Source organism: Podarcis tiliguerta, assembly GCF_965153285.1.
Source record: "Podarcis tiliguerta genome assembly, chromosome: 6".
In the NCBI taxonomy this organism is placed as follows: Eukaryota; Metazoa; Chordata; class Lepidosauria; order Squamata; family Lacertidae; genus Podarcis; species Podarcis tiliguerta.
The window spans coordinates 79823415-79846687 of record NC_139539.1 but is presented as its reverse complement, the minus strand read 5'-3'; the positions used below and the strand labels follow the sequence as shown (position 1 = coordinate 79846687).

General features: G+C 44.4%; 1 protein-coding gene across 2 annotated transcripts in view; it reads left to right on the top strand.

Moving 5' to 3' along the window:
* The first annotated feature begins 10825 nt into the window (after positions 1-10825).
* Positions 10826-23273, top strand: part of CRB1 (crumbs cell polarity complex component 1) — a 152891-nt gene continuing 140443 nt past the window's right edge. Inside the window, exon 1 of one of the 2 annotated variants that reach the window (XM_083445273.1) lies at positions 10826-11144. In XM_083445273.1, coding sequence (XP_083301399.1) covers positions 11117-11144 — 28 coding nt within the window. In that variant the 5' untranslated portion in view covers positions 10826-11116. Of the gene's footprint in view, positions 11145-22740; positions 23077-23273 lie in introns of those variants that run through there. The other variant, XM_083445272.1, reaches the window with a different exon arrangement.

Sequence of the window (23273 nt, the reverse complement as noted above, 5' to 3'; positions counted from 1 at the left end):
TCTCAAACAGATCGTTGCTTCAGTAATATCTGAAATTATAATCTGTAAAAAACAAACAATTTAAACATTTTTTGTTTGTTTGAAACCCAGCCACATGTAATTTCTCAGCAGGAATTAAGTTACTTGTGAGCAGGTAATATGGTTTGCAAATATATTTATTGCCCCCTCAAAGCCAGTCACCACCCACACATATTCTAAAGACAAAAAATGTAACTTTTAGTCTGAAAGATTCTACAAGAGTACATATCAAGAGGTACACTTACATAAACCTTTACACAAGAGCTATGTTAAGTGGTCTTTAAGTGGTGATTTTTCATATTTGCACAACTATGTTAGAATAACAGAAGGTTGTTTGCACACATACAGAGGTATTTTATTAACAAAAATATATTCCATACATTAGGCAGGCTGCAATTCTAACACCACTTACCCTGGTATAAGTCCCACTCAATCAAATAAAACTTACTTCTGGGTAAACAGTTATGATTGCACAGTAACACCACCATTTATCTATATACATTAATGATGGGGAGAAATGTGGATAAACATTGTTAATATTTGTTACTTAATATAAAAAACTCAGTTTGTGTGTGCTTACAAAACTTGAAGTAGCAACAGAAAACATGTTGACTAGGAACTAAGCTTAGATGAGCCTACCACTCAGACTTTAACAAGATTTCCTCCAAACTGAGTTCTCTTCAAATTACAGCCTTACTTTAAATTAAACATGCTTAAGTCCTGCATACCAAGTTCTTAAATGACCTATAAAAATGCTGCCCTAACGGCTCAATTCAAAAATACACCAGGAAAACACAAAAAATTTGCTTATTCAGTGTAGCATGGACATCTTGCCACTCCAAAGCATTTTGCTGCCTGAAATGGAGCAAATGGCAGCCCTCATCCCCCCACTCCCAAAGTCAAGGCTATTTTGGCAACAGTGGCAGAACAACATCCCACAAGCGTCTTTTCCCTCACCCTGGCACTAAAAATATGATGGTGATATATTTAAATAAGCAACAGTTTCCTGCTGTTTCATGACTGTCCAGTATCAGTTGCCTCATTCCACATTCACATCTATTTTCCTTCGTCCTTGACACCCGAGATGTGTGCTTTCAGGGCCCACCCCATTCCTGCAATTGTGATCTCTTTGAACTGTTTTAAAATTTAATTGCCGTAACGGCACCCTGGCACCTGCTGGTGAATGGCACCCACTGGTGAAGGGTGAATATCAATAACAACAGTGGTAACAATAATGATAATGATAGTAATAGCTAGTCAAACCCTGGGATCATTTAAATCCTTAGCTCAGGCAAGGTCACACAGGTAAATTCTCCCTGCTGTCACGGCATCACGCTTAAGACCTGAGCGAAACATATGGTAAAAGGAGATATCAACAAAAGGGCACAGCAGGGAAGGCTGTGACACTTGAAACTGCGTAACTTTTATCATCTCCTGTATTCAAAGCTTACTTTTGGTAGCAGCCAACAAAGTGAGAGTAGGATCTACATACGTGAACACACACACAAGCACTGGTTCATAGAATCCTATACAGTGGTACCTCGGGTTACATACCCTTCAGGTTACATACGCTCCAGGTTACAGACTCCGCTAACCCAGAAATAGTGCTTCAGGTTAAGAACTTTGCTTCAGGATGAGAACAGAAATTGTGCTCCGGCGGCGCGGCAGCAGCAGGAGGCCCCATTAGCTAAAGCGCTGTTTCAGGTTAGGAATAGTTTCAGGTTAAGTACGGACCTCCGGAACGAATTAAGTACTTAACCCGAGGTACCACTGTAATTGTAGAGTTTGAAGGGATTCCCCCGTCATCTAGTTCAGCCTCCCTACAATGCAGGAATCCTGCCTGTGGGGAGCTTCCACCACCAACCTTCTGCTTAACAGCCAGACCCACTTCACCAAGGTCACAGGTTTGATCCCCATACGTGCATATTCCTGCACCGCAGGGGGTTAGACTAGATGACCCCTTAGGGTATCTTCCAACTCTACAGCTCCATATTTCGCTTGGTTGGCACAAGATTATATTTGCGACCGGCATCTCCACCTGCGGTCTGAAAGCTGTTGGGTCCTCCTTACCACCCCTCAGCCGTCTCTGCCCCTAACTACTCCCGCCGACTTCAGCGAGCTCAACACGTGTTTAAGACGCCACGTTCACACGTGAACCCAAAAAAAGGAGATTCCCACCCCTGCGACACTGAGATCGGAACGAGCCGCCAAGCAGCAGCGAAATAAAAAAACCCCGGCCAATAACAGATCGGAGGCGAGCACGTACACACGCGCGCGCGCACACAAGTACATACCTGGCCTTAGTTTCCCCCCCTTCAACCCCTTTCCAAAGATCAAGGGCAGCGCCCCTCGGAAACCCCCCTGAAGAAGCACCGCTGAGGGAAGGGGAGGAGCGGGGGGGAGCGAATAACGGTCAAGGCGACGGCTGACAGCGCGCGCGGACACACCCCTCGCAGCCCCCACCCTCCCGGCGACCGCCGCCGCCGCCGCGCACAAGCGAGACTCGAGCCGCCTCGCCCCCACCCGCTCCACACACCTCTTTCCCCGCCATCACTTCCGGGTTCCGGCGTGCGTCGAGACGCACGGAGGAAGTCGCGGCATGTTTACAGTCGGGGGCCCAGCGCACGTGCGTGTGCGTGTGGTGTGGTGTGGGGGGAAAGGGGCGGGCGCAAAGGAAAGGAGCCAATGGTGGGCGGGCAGGCGGGCGAATGAAAGGCGACGCCCTAGGGACTCGGGCCGAGCTGACGCGCGTCTACACGTCGGGTTCTCCGTCGAGCCTTGTGGGGCCAAAGTGTCGGCGCGAGCGGAGATTGGCGGGCGGCTCTGTCTGTCTGTGTCTTTCGCGCGCTCACTTCCCACCAAAGGAACCGCGCCAACGCGGGCGCTCGGCTCAACAGACGCTTCCGGTCTCCATGAGGCGCCATGAGTGGCAAAAGTATCCGTTTGGGGGGGACGTGGCAGCCAACTGTTCGCCCGCCCCCCATAAAATAGTTGAGGGCCTCCCGTTTATGTGGGATGGGGCATACCTGCCCCCCACCCCAATATGCTGTTCAAGCTGGCACCCCTGCTTCCAGGGTTATGAGAGGCTTTAAGGCGTCCTCAACCTCCAGGCAGCTCAGTATCCCCAGTCCTACTGCTCTGTTTAGTGAGGGAAAGGCTTGGTGGCCCCTATCCTGTCAGGGATAGCCTAACTTCTGTCCTCCACGCCCTGGGAAGCTCGAGTTAGACTACTGCAACACATTGTACGTGGGGCTGCCCTTGAAGACGGTTTGGGGCACAATTCAGTGGCCAGGTTGCTCACCGAGGCAAAACCGCTGAGCCTCTTACACCAATCCTGGTCCGACTGCACTGGCTACCAATTAGTTTCCGGGACCAATTCAAAGTGCTGGTTTGGACCTGTTGTTGTTTAGTTGTGTCCAACTCTTTGTGACCCCATGGACCAGAGCACGCCAGGCACTCCTGTCTTCCAGGGCCTCCCGCAGTTTGGTCAAACTCATGCTGGTAGCTTCGAGAACACTGTCCAACCATCTCGTCCTCTGTCGTCCCCTTCTCCTTGTGCCCTCAATCTTTCCCAACCTCAGGGTCTTTTCCAGGGAGTCTTCTCTTCTCATGAGGTGGCCAAAGTACTGGCGCCTCAGCTTCACGATCTGTCCTTGCAGTGAGCACTCAGGGCTGATTTCCTTCAGAATGGATAGGTCTGATCTTCTTGCAGTCCATGGGACTCTCAAGAGTCTCCTCCAACACCATAATTCAAAAGCATCCATTCTTTGGCGATCAGCCTTCTTTATGGTCCAGCTCTCACTTCCATACATCACTACTGGGAAAACCATAGCTTTAACTATACGGACCTTTGTTGGCAAGGTGATGTCTCTGCTTTTTAAGATGCTGTCTAGGTTTGTCATTGCTTTCCTCCCAAGAAGCAGGCGTCTTTTAATTTCGTGACCTAGATAGCTTCAGATGAAAGGGACGCGGGTGCTGCTGTGGGTTAAACCACTGAGCCTAGGACTTGCCGATCAGAAGGTCGGCAGTTCGAATTCCCACGACAGGGTTAGCTCCTGTTGCTTGGTTCCCGCTCCTGCCAACCTAGCAGTTCGAAAGCACATCAAAGTGCAAGTAGATAAATAGGTACCGCTCCAGTGGGAAGGTGAACGGCGTTTCCGTGCGCTGCTTTGGTTCGCCAGAAGTGGCTTAGTCATGCTGGCCACATGACCCGGAAGCTGTACGCCAGCTCCCTCGGTCAATAAAGCGAGATGAGTGCTGCAACCCCAGAGTCGGTCACGACAGGACCTAATGGTCAGGGGTCCCTTTACCTTTACCTTAGCTTCAAATGGCTCGGGACCGCAATACGCCAAGGAGTGCCTCTTTCTGTATGAACCTAGCTGGACCCTGAGATCAAGTGTCCCTATTTTCCAGGGATGTGCCTGATTTAGAGAAGCCATCCCAGTTTCTGTAGTAATAATAATTAGTTTTCAATTACAATAATCCAATAATAGCTGTTGTAAACAAAATCTGCCCTTCTTCCCTTATGGGGTATCCAAGAGCCCATATAGAGTCCTTAAGTGGGTTCCCTATTGGTAGGAGAAAATAACAGGCCAACCAGAGAATATTGAGAAGCAAAGCAGCTAGTAAGCCTGATCTTTATTAAAGCTGTTGCAACAGGGTGCTCCCCTCACTCAGGAGGACGGAGGAAGACCCAGAACAAAGGTGTGCTCGCCCTTATATAGACATTTTAAATTCCCTGGAGCTCAAGACCACCCCTCCATACATCATATATACATCACAGAAGGGGTGTAACCCAAGACCACCCCCCACAAACGTCATACCTACATCACAGAAAAGGCAATCTATAACAGTAATTTTGAATGCTGTTGTTTTTCCTGTCTGCCAGGTTAACTGATAATGCCTTATCTGATTGCCTTTCCTGGTAGTCTGCCCATTCCCTTGAGATGGTGATTACCCAATTCTTGACACAATGGGAAGGTTCCCTCACCCCCTCCCTCCTTGCAGAGAAAACATTTGGTCAGTTTGGGAGTCAAAATGGTTTCAGGGCGGTCTTCCTGTGCTGCACCAGACATGTGGTCGACATATCTATGTATGTGCTTGGCTGGTACATTTATGAACATTTATTATATATATATAAGACTTTAAATTTTATTATTACATAGTCTCATTATATCAATGCTAAATTATAATACAATTGCTAATACTAATCATTCAAATACCAAATTAAATAATTTTAGTGGCCCCCCGCGTGCTAGAATTGGTCATTTGGTGATTTACATTGTTTCTGCATTCCAAAATCTTATTGTTTTTGATTACATTCCAGTCATAATAGTCATCTCTTGTACAACAGCTGCAGTTTCTGATTTGATCCTGGAATGTCCTGCTTTTCCTTAGGAGATCCCTATTTTCGCTAGAGAAAAGTTGGAAGGTATGGAATTATCTGGCCCCTGAGCCGTCTGAAGGCAATCCTGTATAGGGATTTATTTTTTTAATGTTCAATGTTTTATTATGTTTATATGTATGTTGGAAGCCACCCAGAGTGGCTGGAGCAACCAGTAAGATGTGTGGGGTATAACTAGTTACATTACCATTATGGAATGGGACATCCCTATTTTCATCAGAGAAATGTTGGAGGGTATGCCTTCTTCATGTGCTTCTTCCATGCGAGGTCCAGAGGGTGTCAACACAAGAACGTGCCTTTCCTGCAGTGCCCCCCCCCCCCATTTGTGGCATGCTCTCCCCAGGAAGGTTCGCCTGGTGTCTTCATTATGCACCTTTAGTCAGCAGGTGAAAACATTCCTCTTCTGCTAGACCTAGGCCTTTGACTAATTAAACATCAATGGGATTTTAAACTCGGGCGGGGGGGGGTTATTGTTTTTGTTGTTTATTATTATGGTACGTGACAACTCTTTTGCCCAGAGTGAAGCAGGGACTTTGAAGAGCAAGTACTGGACTGCCATATTTCTGTCTCCAGTCTCTTCCTGTATCATTCATTACACACACACACAAACACACACAAACTGGCAAGGGGTATCAATATTTGCTTTATTTGTTGTCATTTTTCATACAGAATGTGGCACTGCACTCTAAGTTGTTTCCCAGTTTCCCCCTCTCCTCTATAGTCTCACTTAATTTTTCTATTTCTATTTTTGTTACACACGATTATTTTTCAAGGTGTGTCATTTTGACTTCAGATGTGAAAGTGGTCGAGGACAGTCCTGCCATTTAGAAATAACCCCAAATTTCTTATGTTTCTTCTTTCTTCTTTCTTTTTTTCAGTTCAATGCTTGTTACACACATCAGTACACCATCTCTTAACAAACTTACCAAATTTCTTTTGCCTGCAAAAGACATTCTGCAGGCTTTCTGGTTTCACAGTCAGATTGATTAATAGTGTGGCTGTAATTTACATTCTTCTCCAAGCTTTATTTATTTGAGGTTTGAACATCCCTTAAGGTTGTTACTACAAATACCAACCGAGTTTAGAGTGCTAAGTGATCCATTATCACGATTGAAATTGGTGTGATAATTCACCTTTGGAAGCCAAACATCCTTGAACTCTTAAAAGTGCTAAGGTCTCTTTCGGCTATGAGTCTTTCCTTTTAAAAAGGCTCCCTTGGAAAATCATAGCATACAGTAAGACTTATCTTGCTGATCTTTGTGCAATTGCATCTAATAACCTTATGGCCAATGCAACTAGCATAGTTCTCTAATACAGTGGTACCTCGGGTTACATACACTTCAGGTTACATACGCTTCAGGTTACAGACTCCGCTAACCCAGAAATAGTACCTCGGGTTAAGAACTTTGCTTCAGGATGAGAACAGAAATCATGCTCCGGTGGCGCGGCAGCAGTGGGAGGCCCCATTAGCTAAAGTGGTGCTTCAGGTTAAGAACAGTTTCAGGTTAAGAACAGACCTCCGGAATGAATTAAGTACTTAACCCGAGGCACCACTGTAGTCACAAGACTATTTTATCAGCATATTCCTTCAGCAAGAAGGCATTTGAATGTCATTGCAATATCTGTTTATTCCCATTATTTATATCCTGCCTTTAAGCATATAAAACCTTCCAAGGCAGCTAATAAGAAGCACTAAAGGTTGTATTCAGAGTAGACCCATTGACATTAATAGACCTCACCAATGCAGGCCCATTAATTTCAGTGGGTCTACTCTGAATACAAGTTAGTTGAATACAACCCTGCATCTCTGGTTTTGTTTTTTTGTACGCATCCTCACAACAAAGTTCTCATCCACCTGGTGGTCCGGACTTTGCCCTCCACTAAATTCAGATTTTCTCAATCTGATGGGCTTTCTTACGTGTGCGGTGTGATTTTGCAGAGTGTCACTGCCACACGCCCCTTCTTTCATTTTCTTTCCATCACCTCCAAGGAAAGGAGACTGCCTTCACTTTTCCAGTGTCCACAGTGGAACAGTTCTTTTGTGCAGAAGTTTTTGGGCATGAAACACCTGTGTTAAAAATTAAAATAAAATTTGCCCTTGCAGGTACAAATGGGAAAGGAAAAATGGGATAGCATAGCAGCCCTTCGTTCAAGTGACTCCAAATCCTCATGTGGCTTGGAGCTACACACTTTTTAAAAAACTGCTCTTTGGTGCAAATCCGGTAATTTTTTTGTATTAGAAAAATGAAAGATGGAAGTGCACAAGTAGTAAGGCACTCATCTCAGCAGTCTAGTCCAGTCATTGTTTTCCATCACGACAGCCTCTCCATGCAAAATCCCTATAGAAATGTGAAAAAGAGGGGGACTACACCTTCTCTCCTTGTTTGTCTCCAGCCCATCTTGTCTACAACGATATTCCACCAATGAACATGGTTGAGCACAAATTCCAAAGTCAAGTTGCAGCTTGATGATAGTATAGGCTACAGGCCCCTCATGTTGTCATAGTTACCTGGATAAGTACCCTGTGCTACGGAGCGCTTCCATTTTCATGTGGGCATTTCAGAAAACTAGCTACCATCTCCTAGTCAACTGCCTGATTATGATACATTTGCATTATTTATGTAATTTGGAGCACAGGTTTAGTATGTTAAAATTCTGATTTTTCTGAAAGACTATGCCGTACGGGGAGAAAGTGTTTATTTTTTATAATAGCCCCTTTTACGATAATAACTTTTGCAAGAGATTGGTGTTCAGATTTGTTCTCTTTGACCCACACTTCAGCATGCAGATGTTAGATTCTGTAAAATTGCTTCTGATTAGTTCATGCTAAAAAATGCTACAGTGACCTTATTAGCACTCTTACACCTGTCAGAAAAACACATTCAAAATTATGGGGGAGTCAAACAACATTTTGCAGGCCTGTTAAGGTTTGGGTTCATTACAGTACCGTATTTTTCGCTCTGTAGGGCGCACCAGACCATAGGGCGCACCTAGGTTTTTTTTTGGGGGGGGGGATAAGAAAAAAACAATTATCCCCCCCCCCAGCCCCAAAGAGTAATTCCTACACAAAACCCTGGTTTATTTTTCAACTGACAAATGTAAAATTCTAAGTGCAGTTTGTTAATGCCCATGATGAGCCAGCTATGAATTTAAAACGAATGTGTTGCAATTGTAATCATGTTTACTCAGAAGTAAACTCCAACTGATTTCACTCCTTGGAAACTGTGTTTCAAGTTGCAGCCGTAGGCTACATTGTAGTCATAATGTGGCCATTGAATCAATTCATTGTTTCTCCTCTCCAAGCAGAAAACACTTTCATTGACTTTGCAGGTGTGAAAAATTGGGTCCTCAGCATTGGGAATTTAAATAATGCATACCTTTCTGGCTTGGATTGAGCACGATTTGGAGAAAACAATGTATAGAGAATTTCAGATCAGTGGTTAAAGGTTCCGAGCACATCCACGCTTTCTGAACATAAATTTAGCATGACAATCTTCCAGAAGTAAGTTTAGTACAAAGCTGTAGCATGTAAGAAATGCATCAAAATTAAGATGAACGCTGTCTGAACAAATGTTTGACAATGACATGACATCCCTTAGAGGCTTATTCTGTATTGGTCCAGGATCTAGAATGCTGTCTAATGTTTAGCGTGTTTTGTTCAGCAACTTTAGATAGCTGTGATCTTTTCACATACACACACAAATCTACAACCCCAAATTCAAAATCTTACAATTCAAGAAGGTGCTGTAGAGGGAAATGAGGGGCTGACGAGGCCTGTCAACCTGGGAACATAGCCCATCTAGGACAGGCATAGGCAAACTCGGCCCTCCAGATGTTTTGGGACTACAATTCCCATCATCCCTGACCACTGGGCCTGTTAGCTAGGGATGATAGGAGTTGTAGTCCCAAAACAGCTGGAGGGCCGAATTTGCCTATGCCTGATCTAGGAGAAGGAAAACTCTGATCCTAAATCTCTGCTGTCTTGAGGGATATATTTCAGAGAAGAAAAAGCTGAGGAGTAAACCCTACACAAATTCGGAGTGGAGTCCCTGAGATGTTTGAATGGCGCCTTGTACACCTCCTTCCAGCAATTCATTCAGCCAAGCTGGTGCCAAATGTATTGCTCTGCTTTCCTTTGGACCTCATCAGCAAGGCCAGGGGTCTTGTCATCTGGGCAGCTGAGGATCTTCATATACACTGCCCAGGCTTATGCCCCAGGGACATTTTAGCATTTTAGCAATTTAAGTACCCGTGTTGTATATTTAATCTGCAAGTACACCAAATAAAAGTTATTTGCTTTGAAGTTTATACAGAGAGTGTCTTGCATAGTTTTTATAGGAGGGGAAAATAGAACTAATTAAAGGGACCAGGGCTATCTTCCGCATGCTCTGCAAATGGGCACTAGAGTCTAATTCCCACACAAGCTTCTTTGATCCAAGAGAATTACTTAAAAAGAAAGACTTCCAGGAATGTTCCACTTTTGGAAAAGGGGTGAGAAAGACTTTTGCCAGAGACTCCGATGGGCTGTTATAAGTCAGAGTAGATCTGGGTTGGCAACCTGTGGACTGCTGACGTTTGGCATTAAAACCCTCAGCAGAAATTGTATATATGCCACTATGGCGGCCTGTGTTTTGTTAGCCCAAAAATGGAAAACGAGCAAAGTCCCAACCAAAGAAGAATGGCAACTTAAACTGATGGAATATGCGCAGCTTGCATATCTAACGTATAGAATAAGAGAACAAGAAGAACATTCATTTAAAGAAGACTGGAAAATGTTTACTGAATATATGGGGGGGGGAATGAGTACACTTGAAAATATTGGCAGCATTGAGATAAATTCAACAGTGTAAATAAGTTTTGATGGAAGTAATAATGGAATACTGAATGGTTTAGTTTATATAAAATATGCAGGGATTTATGCTATGTAAAATGAACCATGGAAAGAGAAGAAGGGAAGTCATTGATATTTTAAGGTTGTATACATGAATATTCTAAATTGTAAAACAGAAAATTTAAATATCTATCTATCTAATCTAATCTATCTAAGCAGTCTAAATCCATATATACCCACAGCAGAAATTGATCTCAATACTGAATCCCTGTTGGAAGAGCACACTTTGTCCTGGATATAATCACACTGACACTCTGAGTTTAGGAAAAATAAGAAAGCTACATTTATTACAGGAAATGCATGCTGATTCTATCTCACTAAGGTGGTGAAGAGGTTGTTCTGGGAAAGAAAAGGTGTGTGATGGGCCAAAGGTCCTTATGCCAAAGAACCACAATGATTGTTCACTCCACACTCTCACTTACCTTTGAATTGGCAAGTTACTAGCAAGCGGCTCCTTCAAGGATGACAGGTTTTCCCCAAGAGCTGCCACTTGCTGAACCTGAGTCTAAAAGGTTAAAAAAAAGTCTGCAATCTGTTTAATGTGGAGCGTGTAGAAGGCTCTTGTTGCAAAAATATTGTTTCTTTTCTTTTTGAAAACCTCTTGCAACCTTGGCAACAGGGGAGGATTATCAGTACAGACAGCCGCGATGTGATTAGACAGTTCATTAGTAGGAAGGTGGAGAATACTAATATCAAAATTTTCATCTACAACGATGAGAGCTGACCTGGCATCTGTCTCTGACGGCGGAATCACTTCCCGGTGGTATTAACCACACGCTACGAAATAAAAAAAAAACCCAAACATGTTCTTTGTGCAAGAACCCATCAAGGGTAAGGATAACCAAATCACACACTATATTGAGTTCTGTCGCTCCCGGGGGATCCGTACAGTACCTTAGTGTAGTCTGTTTGTTTTTGCCTGCAATGCATAAAAGATATCCAGGAGGTGTTTTACATGTTAAAATACAAACAGGCACAATTCCCATCTGAAATCCAGCCGCTTCCCATACCTCCTTTAACTGACCATGTGCAAGTCCTAGGATGAATACTGCAATGCGTACATAAATTAACCTGACAAGCGGCGACAATGATGCTTGTCGGTGTTGCTACGTGACATGCTGTTTGATGAGGCTGCAACAATGAAGGCAGTAGGGGGAAGTTTTCACAGGGTAACAGTTTGGTCCTACTCGAGTATGAGCCCCGCCAAGCTCAGTGGGAGTTCCTTCCAGGTAAATGAGAAAGTGGGATGCGGGTGGCACGGTGGTCTAAACCACTGAACTTCTTGGGCTTGCAGATCAGAAGGTCGGCGGTTCGAATCCTGCGACGGGGGTGAGTTCCCGTTGCTCTGTCCCAGCTCCTGCCAACCTAGCAGTTCGAAAGCAGTGCAGTGCAAGTAGATAAATAGGTTCCGCTCCAGCGGGAAGGTAAACGGCATTTCCATGTGCTCTGGTTTCCATTACGGTGTCCTGTTGCGCCATAAGTGGTTTAGTTATGCCGGCCACGTGACCTGGAAAGCTGTCTGTGGACAAACGCCGGCTCCCTCAGCCTGAAAGTGAGATGATCACCGTAACCCCATAGTCACCTTTGACTGGACTTAACCGTCCAGGGGTCCTTTACCTTTCACCTTTAAATGAACATTTTCCAATCTTCTCTAAACGCATGTTCTTCTTGTTCTCTTATTCTATATGTTAAGTCTGCAAGCTGCGCATATTCTATCAGCTTAAGTTGCCATTCTTCTTTAGTTGGGACCTCACTCATTTTCCATTTTGGGCCTATATTTAGCCCATTTGTGGCATCTCAATGACTAGTGTGCAAATTAAGCCACTGTATGGAGGCACCCCAATGAAAGGTAGTGGAAACCAGCCAACGGTTTAAGAAAAACTGGATTGTCTGTTGTGGGGTATTTATAACCCTGGAGTAATAGTTTGTGCCAGAGTGATGCAACAGGAGCCCCAATATATTTGGATTTTGATTGTGTTATGTAAGGCATTTTGGAGTTCCTTCTGGGTCAAAAAGCAATAATGAAGTCAAATGACTATTTTATGTGCACATTTGTGCAGACTTGGCATTGAGCTCGGTCACCTATTTAATAGATGCAAGCATTGTCTCCCATAACTTTTTCTTGCAGACAGACTAGGAAGATCTGCAATCGGAACATGTTTAGAAATGCCCTGGCTAATGCCCAAGAAAATGTGCCCCTGCTTTCCCAAAACTGAGACTCAGGCTGAGTGGGGGAGGGAGTTACACAGCCCTTAAAAGTAACAAACCACACTATACTATCCATATAAAAACAACATGGTTTTTTTGGTAGAATTTCCAGGCAACACTGGGCATTTTCAGCTAGTGCTTAATATAGGTTTTCTTGTTGAAAAATGTATTATTTTCATACTTTTCATAACTGGGGATTTGTGGGTGGATGTGGTCCCAAAAACTTGCCCTCTTTTTGCCTCCTGCTTTATAAAAAGGAAAACAGAACTAACCATGTAATATTTGTAATTTTGGTGTCAACATTTGGGCATAGCTGTCAACTTTTCCCTTTTCTTGTGAGGACTCCTATTCGGAATAAGGGAATTTCCCTTAAAAAAGGGGAAACGTTGACACCTATGCATTTGGGGGCTATGTAGGTCACACAAGCAGAAGAAGAAAAATTGAACAATATGTTTCCCAATATCCAAAATGAAAGATATCTTTCATAAAAAGGGGGAGGGGGACATGCACTGCTGTATTATGTGAACAGAATTGATAAGCTCAAAGATTCAGTTGCCAACTCCTTTCCAAGGAAGGGGGAAATAATACTGGGAGCAATTATACAGTGGTATCTTGGTTTTCGAAAGTAATCCATTCCAGAAGACCGTTTGAGTTCCGATACATTCAAAAACCGGAAACTCAATATGGAAGCCTCAATACAACACGGAAAGCTCAAAACGGAAGCTGCATGGCACGTTCAACTTCTGAAAAGTGTTCGAAAACTGAAGCATTTACTTCCGGGTCTATGGCATCCGAAAACCAAAATGTTCGTCAACTGAGACGTTCAAAAACCAAGGTACCACTGTAGCTAGTTAGAGCAGTTTGGGAGGAAGGCCTACCAATGAATTTATTCTTATGTCTAAAGCAGAAGTACTCATTCATAAGTCACAAAGAGGCCCTCTTGGATGAGCCTAAACGTCTAGCTCCCACTGAAAATGAAGAGGGTTTGGACCAATCTTCTTCCACTTTGGAAAGGGTACCGCTTAGCAGCAGCCATATCAATAAATTATTATTTTATTTTTTTAATTAAATTTATATACTGCCCTTCAACCCCACCTCCAAAGGAAAGTAGAAGTTAAGCTCATCAGTGTTAGTCATTTCAAAGTTGAAAAAGAAATAGCACTTCCATCAAAGAGAATATATTAGATATTTGATGGGAAGCCCAATAATTCAGGAGCAATTAGATAGGTCCTCAGAGCAGGAAACAGATACGGAACAGCAATCACCACAAGAGGAGCAATCAGAGGAACAAGAGACCACAAGGCAAGGAAAGGTTGCGTCTTTCAACGTGAAGACATTGACCCGAGTAAGTGGAACGCACGAGAAGTGGAACAGCAAGCAAATTGCATGATTTCAAAAGTCTATCAGGGCCAAATTACATTTAGATTCTGTCTTCTGCCGATGCAAATGGAATTACAAAAAAAATCCCAGGGTGATTTTTTTGCCCACCCATGCTTTTTTGCTGTATTGTATAGATATAAAACAATAACACACAATGATGTATGTTATTAGACTAGCTGAGGCTGGCATAAAAACATACAAGCTTCCAAGCAGACTAGAAAGAGAGCAAAATATTGCCGCCGCTGCCGCCCCAATCTCTGAGCGATGTTCACCTGAGAAGTATAATAGCAGGAGTTGTACGAAAGAGATCTGGGCTAAAAGTAGGCTAAAGGCAGAAGGCAGAGTTAGTGATTTCTGCTTGAATCCAAGGCTTGGACTGTGGGAGAAGCAAGACTTTCTGGGGTCTTAATACTGTAAGCCCCTCCTCCATCATAGGCTCAGCTTGCATATTATTATTTGTTTGATTGTTTATTCAATTTCTATACTGCCCTTCCTCTGAACATGGTGGTTTACAATATAAAAGCACAAAAATACATGTCATATTAACAAACAATAACGATACCCCTCGCCTCGGACACACACAGTTTAAAAGGCCATAGATTTAATAGGCCAAAGGCCTGGAAGAAGAGGAATATTTTTGCCGGGTGCCTAAAATGTGCCTGGTAAGTCTCCTTGGGGAGACCATTCCACAAGTAGGGAGCAACTGCAGAAAACACCCATTCTCGTGTTACCACCCTCCAGACCTCGGATTGGGATCACACAGTCAGCTCATATGGGGAGAGGCAGTACTTGAGGTACAGGCAGACCCCAGTTTATGTGCGTTCAATATGTGCACAAGCGTGTATACAGTGGTGCCCCGCAAGACGAAATTAATTCGTTCTGCGAGTTTTTTCGTCTTGTGAATTTTTCGTCTTGCGAAGCACGGTTTCCCATAGGAATGCATTGACGGTTTTAAGAAAAAGGCGCAAGACGTTTTCGTCTTGCGAAGCAAGCCCATAGGGAAATTCGTCTTGCGAAGCAACTCAAAAAACAAAAAACTCTTTTGTCTTGCGAGTTTTTCGTCTTGTGAGACATTCGTCTTGCGAGGTACCACTGTATATGCATCGCACTGGAACGGGGGTGGGATGGGATGTTTTCAGGCTTTTTCAATGGGTTTCAATTACCGTATTTTTCTGTGTATAAGATGATATCCCCCCCCAATTTGTCTAATAATAAAACAACAACAACAACAACAAATATAATAATAATAATAATAATAATAATAATAATAATAATAATTTTTACCGCGCCCTCCCATGGCCAGAGCCGGGCTCAGGGCAGCTAACACCAGTAAAATTACAGTAAAAACATAATAGGAACAAAAAAACCCAATTTAAAATACAGGTTAAAATGCAATTTAAAATACAGCCTCATTTTAAAAGTAGCCCATAGATCAAAACCATAAGGGTAGGGAAACATAAGGGTCAGACTGAGTCCAAACCAAAAGCCAGGTTGAACAGCTCTGTCTTGCAGGCCCTGCGGAAAGATGTCAAGGGCGCTAGTCTCTTGTGACAGAGTGTGCCATCAAGTCGGGGCCAGTACTGAAAAGGCCCTGGTCCTAGTTGAGACCAATCTAACCACCTTGCGACTTGGGACCTCCAAAAAGTTGCCATTTGTGGACCTTAAGGTCCTCCGCGGGGCATACCAGGAGAGGCGGTCCCGTAGGTATGTGGGTCCTACATGGAATGTTGCAATTAAATATATAAATAAATACAAGCCACCATCCATATTCTCTCCTCCCCCCCCCCCAGCCTCCGCTCACTATTGGCCTCACAACAAACCCTGATCTGGTACTCCCCCCCCCCCGCAGCCCCCTCTCCAGACATTGTCCCTTCCACCTGGTTCCCTCAGTCGCCCCCTGGCTACCCAGACCCCCCCCCATTTCCCAAGCGCACTCACTCAGGCAGCTCTGGCAGTCGCAGCTCCTTGATCAGCGTTTACATCTGCCGGCGCTCATGGAGTAAATATGGTGCATACCCTAAATACTGAGACAAAAGTGCAACACACAGGTGGGAGAGCTGGAGCTGCAGCTACACTGAGCTGACAGGAGCAGCCGCCATTACACAGCTTGCCTCACTGATGTTTAAATATACGGTACTAAATATACCCGTGTTTTGAATATTTAATAAAATATCAAAGTTGTTCTGTTTGGTGTTTAAAATACGGTATTTATTTCTTAATTTTGGGCTCAAAAAATAGGGGTTGTCTTATACATGGGGGCGTCTTATACACGGAAAAATATGGTATACACAATTTAACCAATGCATGTGGTGCCTCAGAACATAACCCCATGTAAATAGGGGGGGCGGCGGCGCTGTATGAGCCATTTAAGGCTTTATAGGCCAAAACCAACACTTTGAATTGGGCCGGAAACTAATTGGCAGCCAGTGGCAGCCGGGATCGGCATTATATGCTCAAACCCTTTTACTCCAGCAAGCAACCTGGCTGCCAAATTCTGCACCAGTTGAAGTTTCCAAACTGTCTTCAGAGGCAGCCCCACGTAGAACGTGTTGGAGTAATCTAACCTAGAGGTTGCAAAAGCATAGATGACAGAAGTTAGACTATCCCTGTCTGGATAGAGGCACAGCTGTGCCATTGAGGCCACCTGAGCCTCAAGGGATAGCAAAGGATCCAGGAGTATCCCCAAGCTATGTACCGTCCCCTTCAGAAACAGTGTAACCCCATCAAGAGCAGACCACCTCCCAGCCTTTGCTTGAATTGCAGCAGGGGAAAATGACCTCTCTGTTTAAGTTGCTAATGTAAACATAGCCTGACAGAGAAGAAAACCATCTAATTGTGCAGGAGGAGGAGGAGGAGGAAGAAGAAGAAGAAGAAGAGTTTGGATTTGCTATCCCGCCTTTCACTCCCTTTAAGGAGTCTCAAAGCGGCTAACATTCTCCTTTCCCTTCCTCCCCCACAGCAAACACTCTGTGAGGTGAGTGGGGCTGAGAGACTTCAGAGAAGTGTGACTAGCCCAAGGTCACCCAGCAGCTGCATGTGGAGGAGCGGAGACGTGAACCCGGTTCCCCAGATTACAAGACTACCGCTCTCAACCACTACACCACGCTGGCTCTCAGGAAATGCAGGGACGCTTCCCTGTTTCCAATATGGCAGACAGAGAAGTGTACCCACCTTAGCAAATGGGGGACTTCCGTCTGCAGAGCTATACTCGGGGGGAGGGATGACTGCAATAATCAGGGCCAGCTCAGAGCATTTTGCCACATGAGGCAGAGCCCACTAATGCCAGTGTTCTTCACCTCAAGCACTGGGCTTCCACTCCTGTTTGCCAACAGCTGCTCCATGAGTGCCTGGAGGCAGTTGGAGGATGGATGGCGGCTAACAGATTGAGGTTGAATCCTGACAAGACAGAAGTACTGTTTTGGGGAAACAGGGGGCGGGCGGGTGTGGGGGACTCCCTGGTCCTGAATGGGGTAACTGTGCCCCAGAAGGACCAGGTGTGCAGCCTGGAAGTCATTTTGGACTCACAGCTGTTCATGGAGGCACAGGTTAATTCTGTGTCCAGGGTGGCTGTCTACCAGCTCCACCTGGTGCACAGGCTGAGACCCTACCTGCTCATGGACTGTCTTGCCAGAGTGGTGCATGCTCTAGTTATCTCCCGCTTGAACTACTGCAATGCGCTCTACGTAGGGCTACCTTTGAAGGTGACCCGGAAACTGCAATTAATCCAGAATGCGGCAGCTAGACTGGTGACTGGGAGTGGCCGCCGGGACCACATAACACCGGTCCTGAGAGATCTGCATTAGCTCCCAGTACATTTCCAAGCACAATTCAAAGTGTTGGTGCTGATCTTTAAAGCCCTAAATGGCTTCGGTCCAGTATATCTGAAGGTCTCCACCCCCATCGTTCAGCCCGGACACTGAGGTCCAGCACCGAGGGCATTCTGGCAGTTTCCTCATTGCAAGAAGTGAGGTTATAGGGAACCAGACAGAGGGCCTTCTCGGTAGTGGCGCCCACCCTGTGGAACACCCTCCCTTCAGATGTGAAGGAAATAAGCAGTTATCTTCTCTTTAAAAGACATCTGAAGGGAGCCCTGTTTAGGGAAGTTTTTAATATTTAATGCTGTATTGTTTTTAACACTTGATTGGAAGCCGCCCAGAGTGGCTGGGGAAACTCAGCCAGATGGGCGGGGTATAAATAATATATTATTATTATTATTATTATTATTATTATTATTATTATTATTATTTATTGCATAGTGCCACAGGGTACTGCAGTGCCAAGTACTGCGAGGTTTTGCCAAAGTCACTTGGTGAGACAGAAATGATGAGACCAAATCCTGTGAAGGAAGTTTGAAAGAGCTGGGCTTGTTTAGCCTGGAGAACAGATGGTGAAGAGGAAACACAAGCAACACCTTCAGACATTCGAAGGGCTGCCACATTGATAATGGAGCGAGGTTTTCCCCCTCCTGCTCCATAGCAGAAGACCAAAAATGATGGGTTCAAAAGGAAGAGGTTTTCAGCTCAACTCTAGGGAGGTCTTCTTAATAGTACAAACTCTTCAACAGTGGATCAGTCCTGCTTTGGAAGGTGGAGAGTGGATTCTCCTTCATTAGAAGACCTGTGAATATTTTGGCACGTGGGTCCCCTTTCCCAGCAGGAAAGAGGAGCTTTTAAGCCATGTTCTGGCAACTCCTGCAGCCAAACCAGTGTCAAATGCATCGGTCTGCTTTCCTTTGGGCCACATCAACAAGGGCGATAGGTGGGCCATGTAATCTGGGCAGCCCAGGACCTCCATACGTACTACTCAGACTTGCTAAAGCAACAAAAACAATGTGGGAGGCAGCCCAGCAAATGAAGAATGGGTACAAGAACCTTTTGAATATGCAGAAATGGCAAAACTTACCAGAAGAAAAAGAAATCAAGATTATATATATATATATATATATATATATATATATATATATGAATGGAAATGGTTTATTGAATAAAAACAGATAAAAACACTGGCAGGATTATCGTAATAACCCGCAGTTTCATAAGAGTATATATTTAGAGAAGATGAATAAATGAGCAAATTAAGTTAATTTGCATATGCAGAAATTAAAAATCAATTTAAGGAACCACAGAAAGAGGGAGAAGGAAGTCAGGTTTTGAAATGTCGTTGATTGTAAAATAAGTGAAATGTATAAACTTGAAAAGTATAAATAAAGACAAACAAACAATGTGAGAGGCAGCAGTTATGCGTTACCAGTCTCTGTGGCCACAGAGTCAGCTTCACCTGCTGAACAGCAGCCTGAAAGGAGAGCAGGCAGAGTGACTCCACCTGTAGCTTATCAGCATTCAGGGACTCAGAGCTGATGAGAACCAGCTGTCTTCAGCTTTCTTCAGCAGACCTTCCAGCCTCAGTCAGACACTGGAAGCAACACTTGTAGTTCCAAGTTCTACCTTCCTGCTCGTCTTGACCATTGGATTCCCTGACCCCTGGACCATCTGACCACATGGAATTGCTGTTTGCCTGACCCTAGGTCTGGACCTGACTTTGGATGCTACCTCCAGGCAAGTACACCTCAGAGATTCTTCTGGTTGGCTAGTCTCCCACTCCACGGAGCTCTGGTCCTGGTTGCCCAGCAAAAGACCACAACAACAGCAGGCACTGTAATACTCCTATAGTTTGAATTCTCCCCCATTGTCTCAGGTCTTCTGCAACCTTTGAGGTCCCTTCCAACTCTTTGGTTATATGGCTGGATTAAGGCTGTGTGTACATTACCATTTACTCTGGTTTCAGGATGGGCCTGCAGCTGGTATTTGAAGCCGGGTACACACAAAGTTGGGACGCGGGTGGCGCTGTGGGTTAAATCTAGGGCTTGCCAATCAGAAGGTAGGCGGTTCGAATCCCCGCGATGGAGTGAGCTCCCATTGCTTGGTCCCTGCTCCTGCCGACCTAGCAGTTCGAAAGGACATCAAAAGTGCAAGTAGATAAATAGGTACCGCTCTGGCGGGAAGGTAAACGGCGTTTCCGTGTGCTGCTCTGGTTCGCCAGAAGCGGCTTAGTCATGCTGGCCACATGACCCGGAAGCTGTACACTGGTTCCCTCAGCCAATAAAGCGAGGTGAGCGCCGCAACCCCAGAGTCGGTCACGACTGGACCTGATGGTCAGGGGTCCCTTTACCTTTACACATGAATTTAGGCACAATCCATAAATTTCCTGTAGCTTCCTGAGAAATACTGCTGTTTTACAATTTCCCCCCTTAAACCAGCTTCCATCTGATTTGAAAATGCAAGCCATGTTTAAGCTGAGATTTGAAAACCTTGGAGAAATCCATTGTACATATACAGACGGCAGCTTCACTATACAGTAGTTTGTGGGTGGGTTGATTAAACCACTGTGCCCATTGGGCTTGCTAATCGGAAGGTCGTGGTTCGAATCCCTGCAACGGAGTGAATGCCCGTTGCTCGGTCGCTGCTCCTGCCAACCTAGCAGTTCGAAAGCACGCCAGTTCAAGTAGATAAATAGGTACCGGTGTGGCAGGAATGTAAATGGTGTTTCCATGCGCTCTGGCTTCATACATGGTGCTCCGTTGTGCCAGTAGCGGTTTAGTCATGCTGGCCACATAACCCGGAAAGTTGTCTATGGACAAATGCCGGTTCCCTCGGCCTGAAAGCGAGATGAGCGCCGCAACCCCATAGTTGCCTTTCACTAGACTTAACTGTCCAGGGGTCCCTTACCTTTACATTTGTAATAATAATAATAATAATAATAATAATAATAATAATAATAATAATAATAAATAATAATAATTTCTTTATTTATACCCCACCCATCTGACTGGGTTGCCCCCACCTCTGTGGGTGCCTTCCAACCTATGTAGAAACACAATAAAACATGTTAGAAAGCTTCCCTATACAGTACAAGACTGCCTTCAGATGTCTTTTAAAGGTTATAGTATAGTTACTCATCTTGACATCTGATGGGAGGGTGTTCCACAGGATGGGTGCCACTACTGAGAAGGCCCTCTTCCTAACTTTGATCATATTAAATCAGTGCTTAAGGATCTGCCCTGGATACCTGTTTGGTTCAGTGTACAATTCAAAGTGCTGGTTTGGACAGTGAGATTGAGGTCGGACTACTTGTTTCCAGAAAATCTGTACAAAATCTGTACAGAAAATCTGTACAGATAATATATGGGGGCCTTTTTTTGGGTGTTCTCCACTTTCAAAGGTGAGGTGGAGAAATGGCCTCCTCTGTTGTAGCTCCCAAGTTTTGAATCAACTCCCCAGCTATGTTTGACAGGCATCTAAAATATTAAAAGTTTAGGTGCCGGTTGAAAACATGTATCTTATCCCGAGCCATTGGCAGCTAATTCTCAATATTTGGTGGATCAGGGAATAGCTTCCCTGGTATTTTTAAGTTTCTGTAGTATTTTGGTTCATTTAATTAACTCATTATTATTGCTTTTAGTCACTGCTTTTTTAAATTATTATTTTGTGAGTCTCCTTAGAAACTTAGAAGACCTTGAAAGGTGGGACCGAAATATTTTAATTTGTGAATAAATATTGGGTGCAACTAGATGTTGTTCACACATAGCAGCTGGTGCTGAAAAGAAAGCAGAAGGTTTATGTCTTCTTTCCCCCCCAAAATGTCTAGTAAAATAGAAAGTGTAACAATATTGCATTGAGCTGCCCCCCACTCTTCATGGGTAGTGTCTGGGGTGTGTATAATATTTTTATTAATATACTCGAATCATTTATATCCTGCCTTTCAAAAATGAACTCTTTTCAAGGCAGCTTGCATAAGTAAAACTTCAAAATATTGATTAAAACAGCATCAAATAGCATAGTTTTTAAATGCACCTTCCAAAATCTGAAAAGGCAAAATGGGGACAGTGTTCTACCAGAAACTGGTATTAGAAAACAGACTTTTGCCAGTAACTAGGGGCCCCTGGAGTATTTTGTTTCTTCTATTTCTCATCTTCTGGCATGAATGCCATTGGTTATGTAGCTAAAACAGCATCACCCACACATAGGAGGAAGGTATTGGTATGCTCAGTGGACCTCCAAGGTTTGCACAAGTACAAAATATATTGGAGAGGGGGACAAAAGATGGGAAAGATCCCCAGAGAGCTCATTGAGACTGAAAGTGTGCGCTGGGAGTGAGATTTTGGCCAATGGTAAAGGGTGAAATGTTGTATGGGAGTGGGATGGGGAATGGACAGGAGAGTTTTGAATGACTTCATAGCCGAAAGCCTGGAGCAGTGAACTGAAGCATCTCCTCACTATTTTGTCTTGTTTTTGGAGCTCTGAATGGTGCAGCTCAAATGTTTGCGTGTAAAAGTTGAAAATTATTCTTATGCTATGGGGAGGAGACCCACAAAGTGGCTGGATATTGCACCCCCATTAGCAGTGGCGTAGCGTGGGGGTGCAGGGGGGCACTCTCTGCCCGAGTGCTAAAATCCACGGGTTAGGGGGCGCAAATTACTTGCCTTGCCCCGGGTGCTGACAACCCACGCTACGCCACTGCCCATTAGGGACTCTTCTCTCTATGAAAATCCTATGTAGAGAGTTAGTTCTTCCATCTCTTAACACATAAAACAGCAATTGCTTTATTTGCCCAGTCCATTTTTAAAAGATCTATTGTTCACACTTGCAAAGTGTTACTATCAGGGAGCTCTTCAATACAACTCTGGGGGACAGTAATTGAATGGAGCTTTGCATTGAGGAAGCGGTGAGTGGGGAAGTCTTGGAAAAAACTGTTCCAGCATGCAGTTTGGGGGCGCCGTTTCTCTCCAGTGGGCAGAATTCTTCACAAAACCAGGGGAATCAAAAGAGACTCCAGTCCAGTTTGTGGAGAAGTCTGCACCAGGTTTGAGATGTCGCCCAGTGCGGCTGGAGTAAAATCTTCCTAAGCACAAATGCCTTTTAAGTGGAACTCGGTTGGTAGGTTTGCGGTGCTGCGTTTGGCAAAGGGCAGAGTCAGAGATGGCATGCAATGGACCCTGTGCCTTGACTGTCAGCCTGCGGTTAGGGCAGAAGTAGGAAGCAATACATCTCAACCCCTGCCCCGGGAATAACTGGCAACTTTAAAGAAGGATGCTCCATCAAGATGAATATGACTCATTCAAAAACTAACTCTCTCCTCATCTTCTACCTCAGTTTCTTGCTGCTTGTCCACTTAAAAAGTAAGCATTATTTTGCCTCTCTCTTCTGTCATTGTGTCTAGGTAAAGAGATAAAACACTTCTAGCAGAAATCTCTAAAGATGATAAATGTTGGCAGGCAGGGTAGGGGGAAAGAGACCTAAATGTCAAAAGTATGTTTTCTAAGTTCTAGAAAACTTATAGAACAGATGGCTTTGGGGCCATAGAACTTTGAGATGC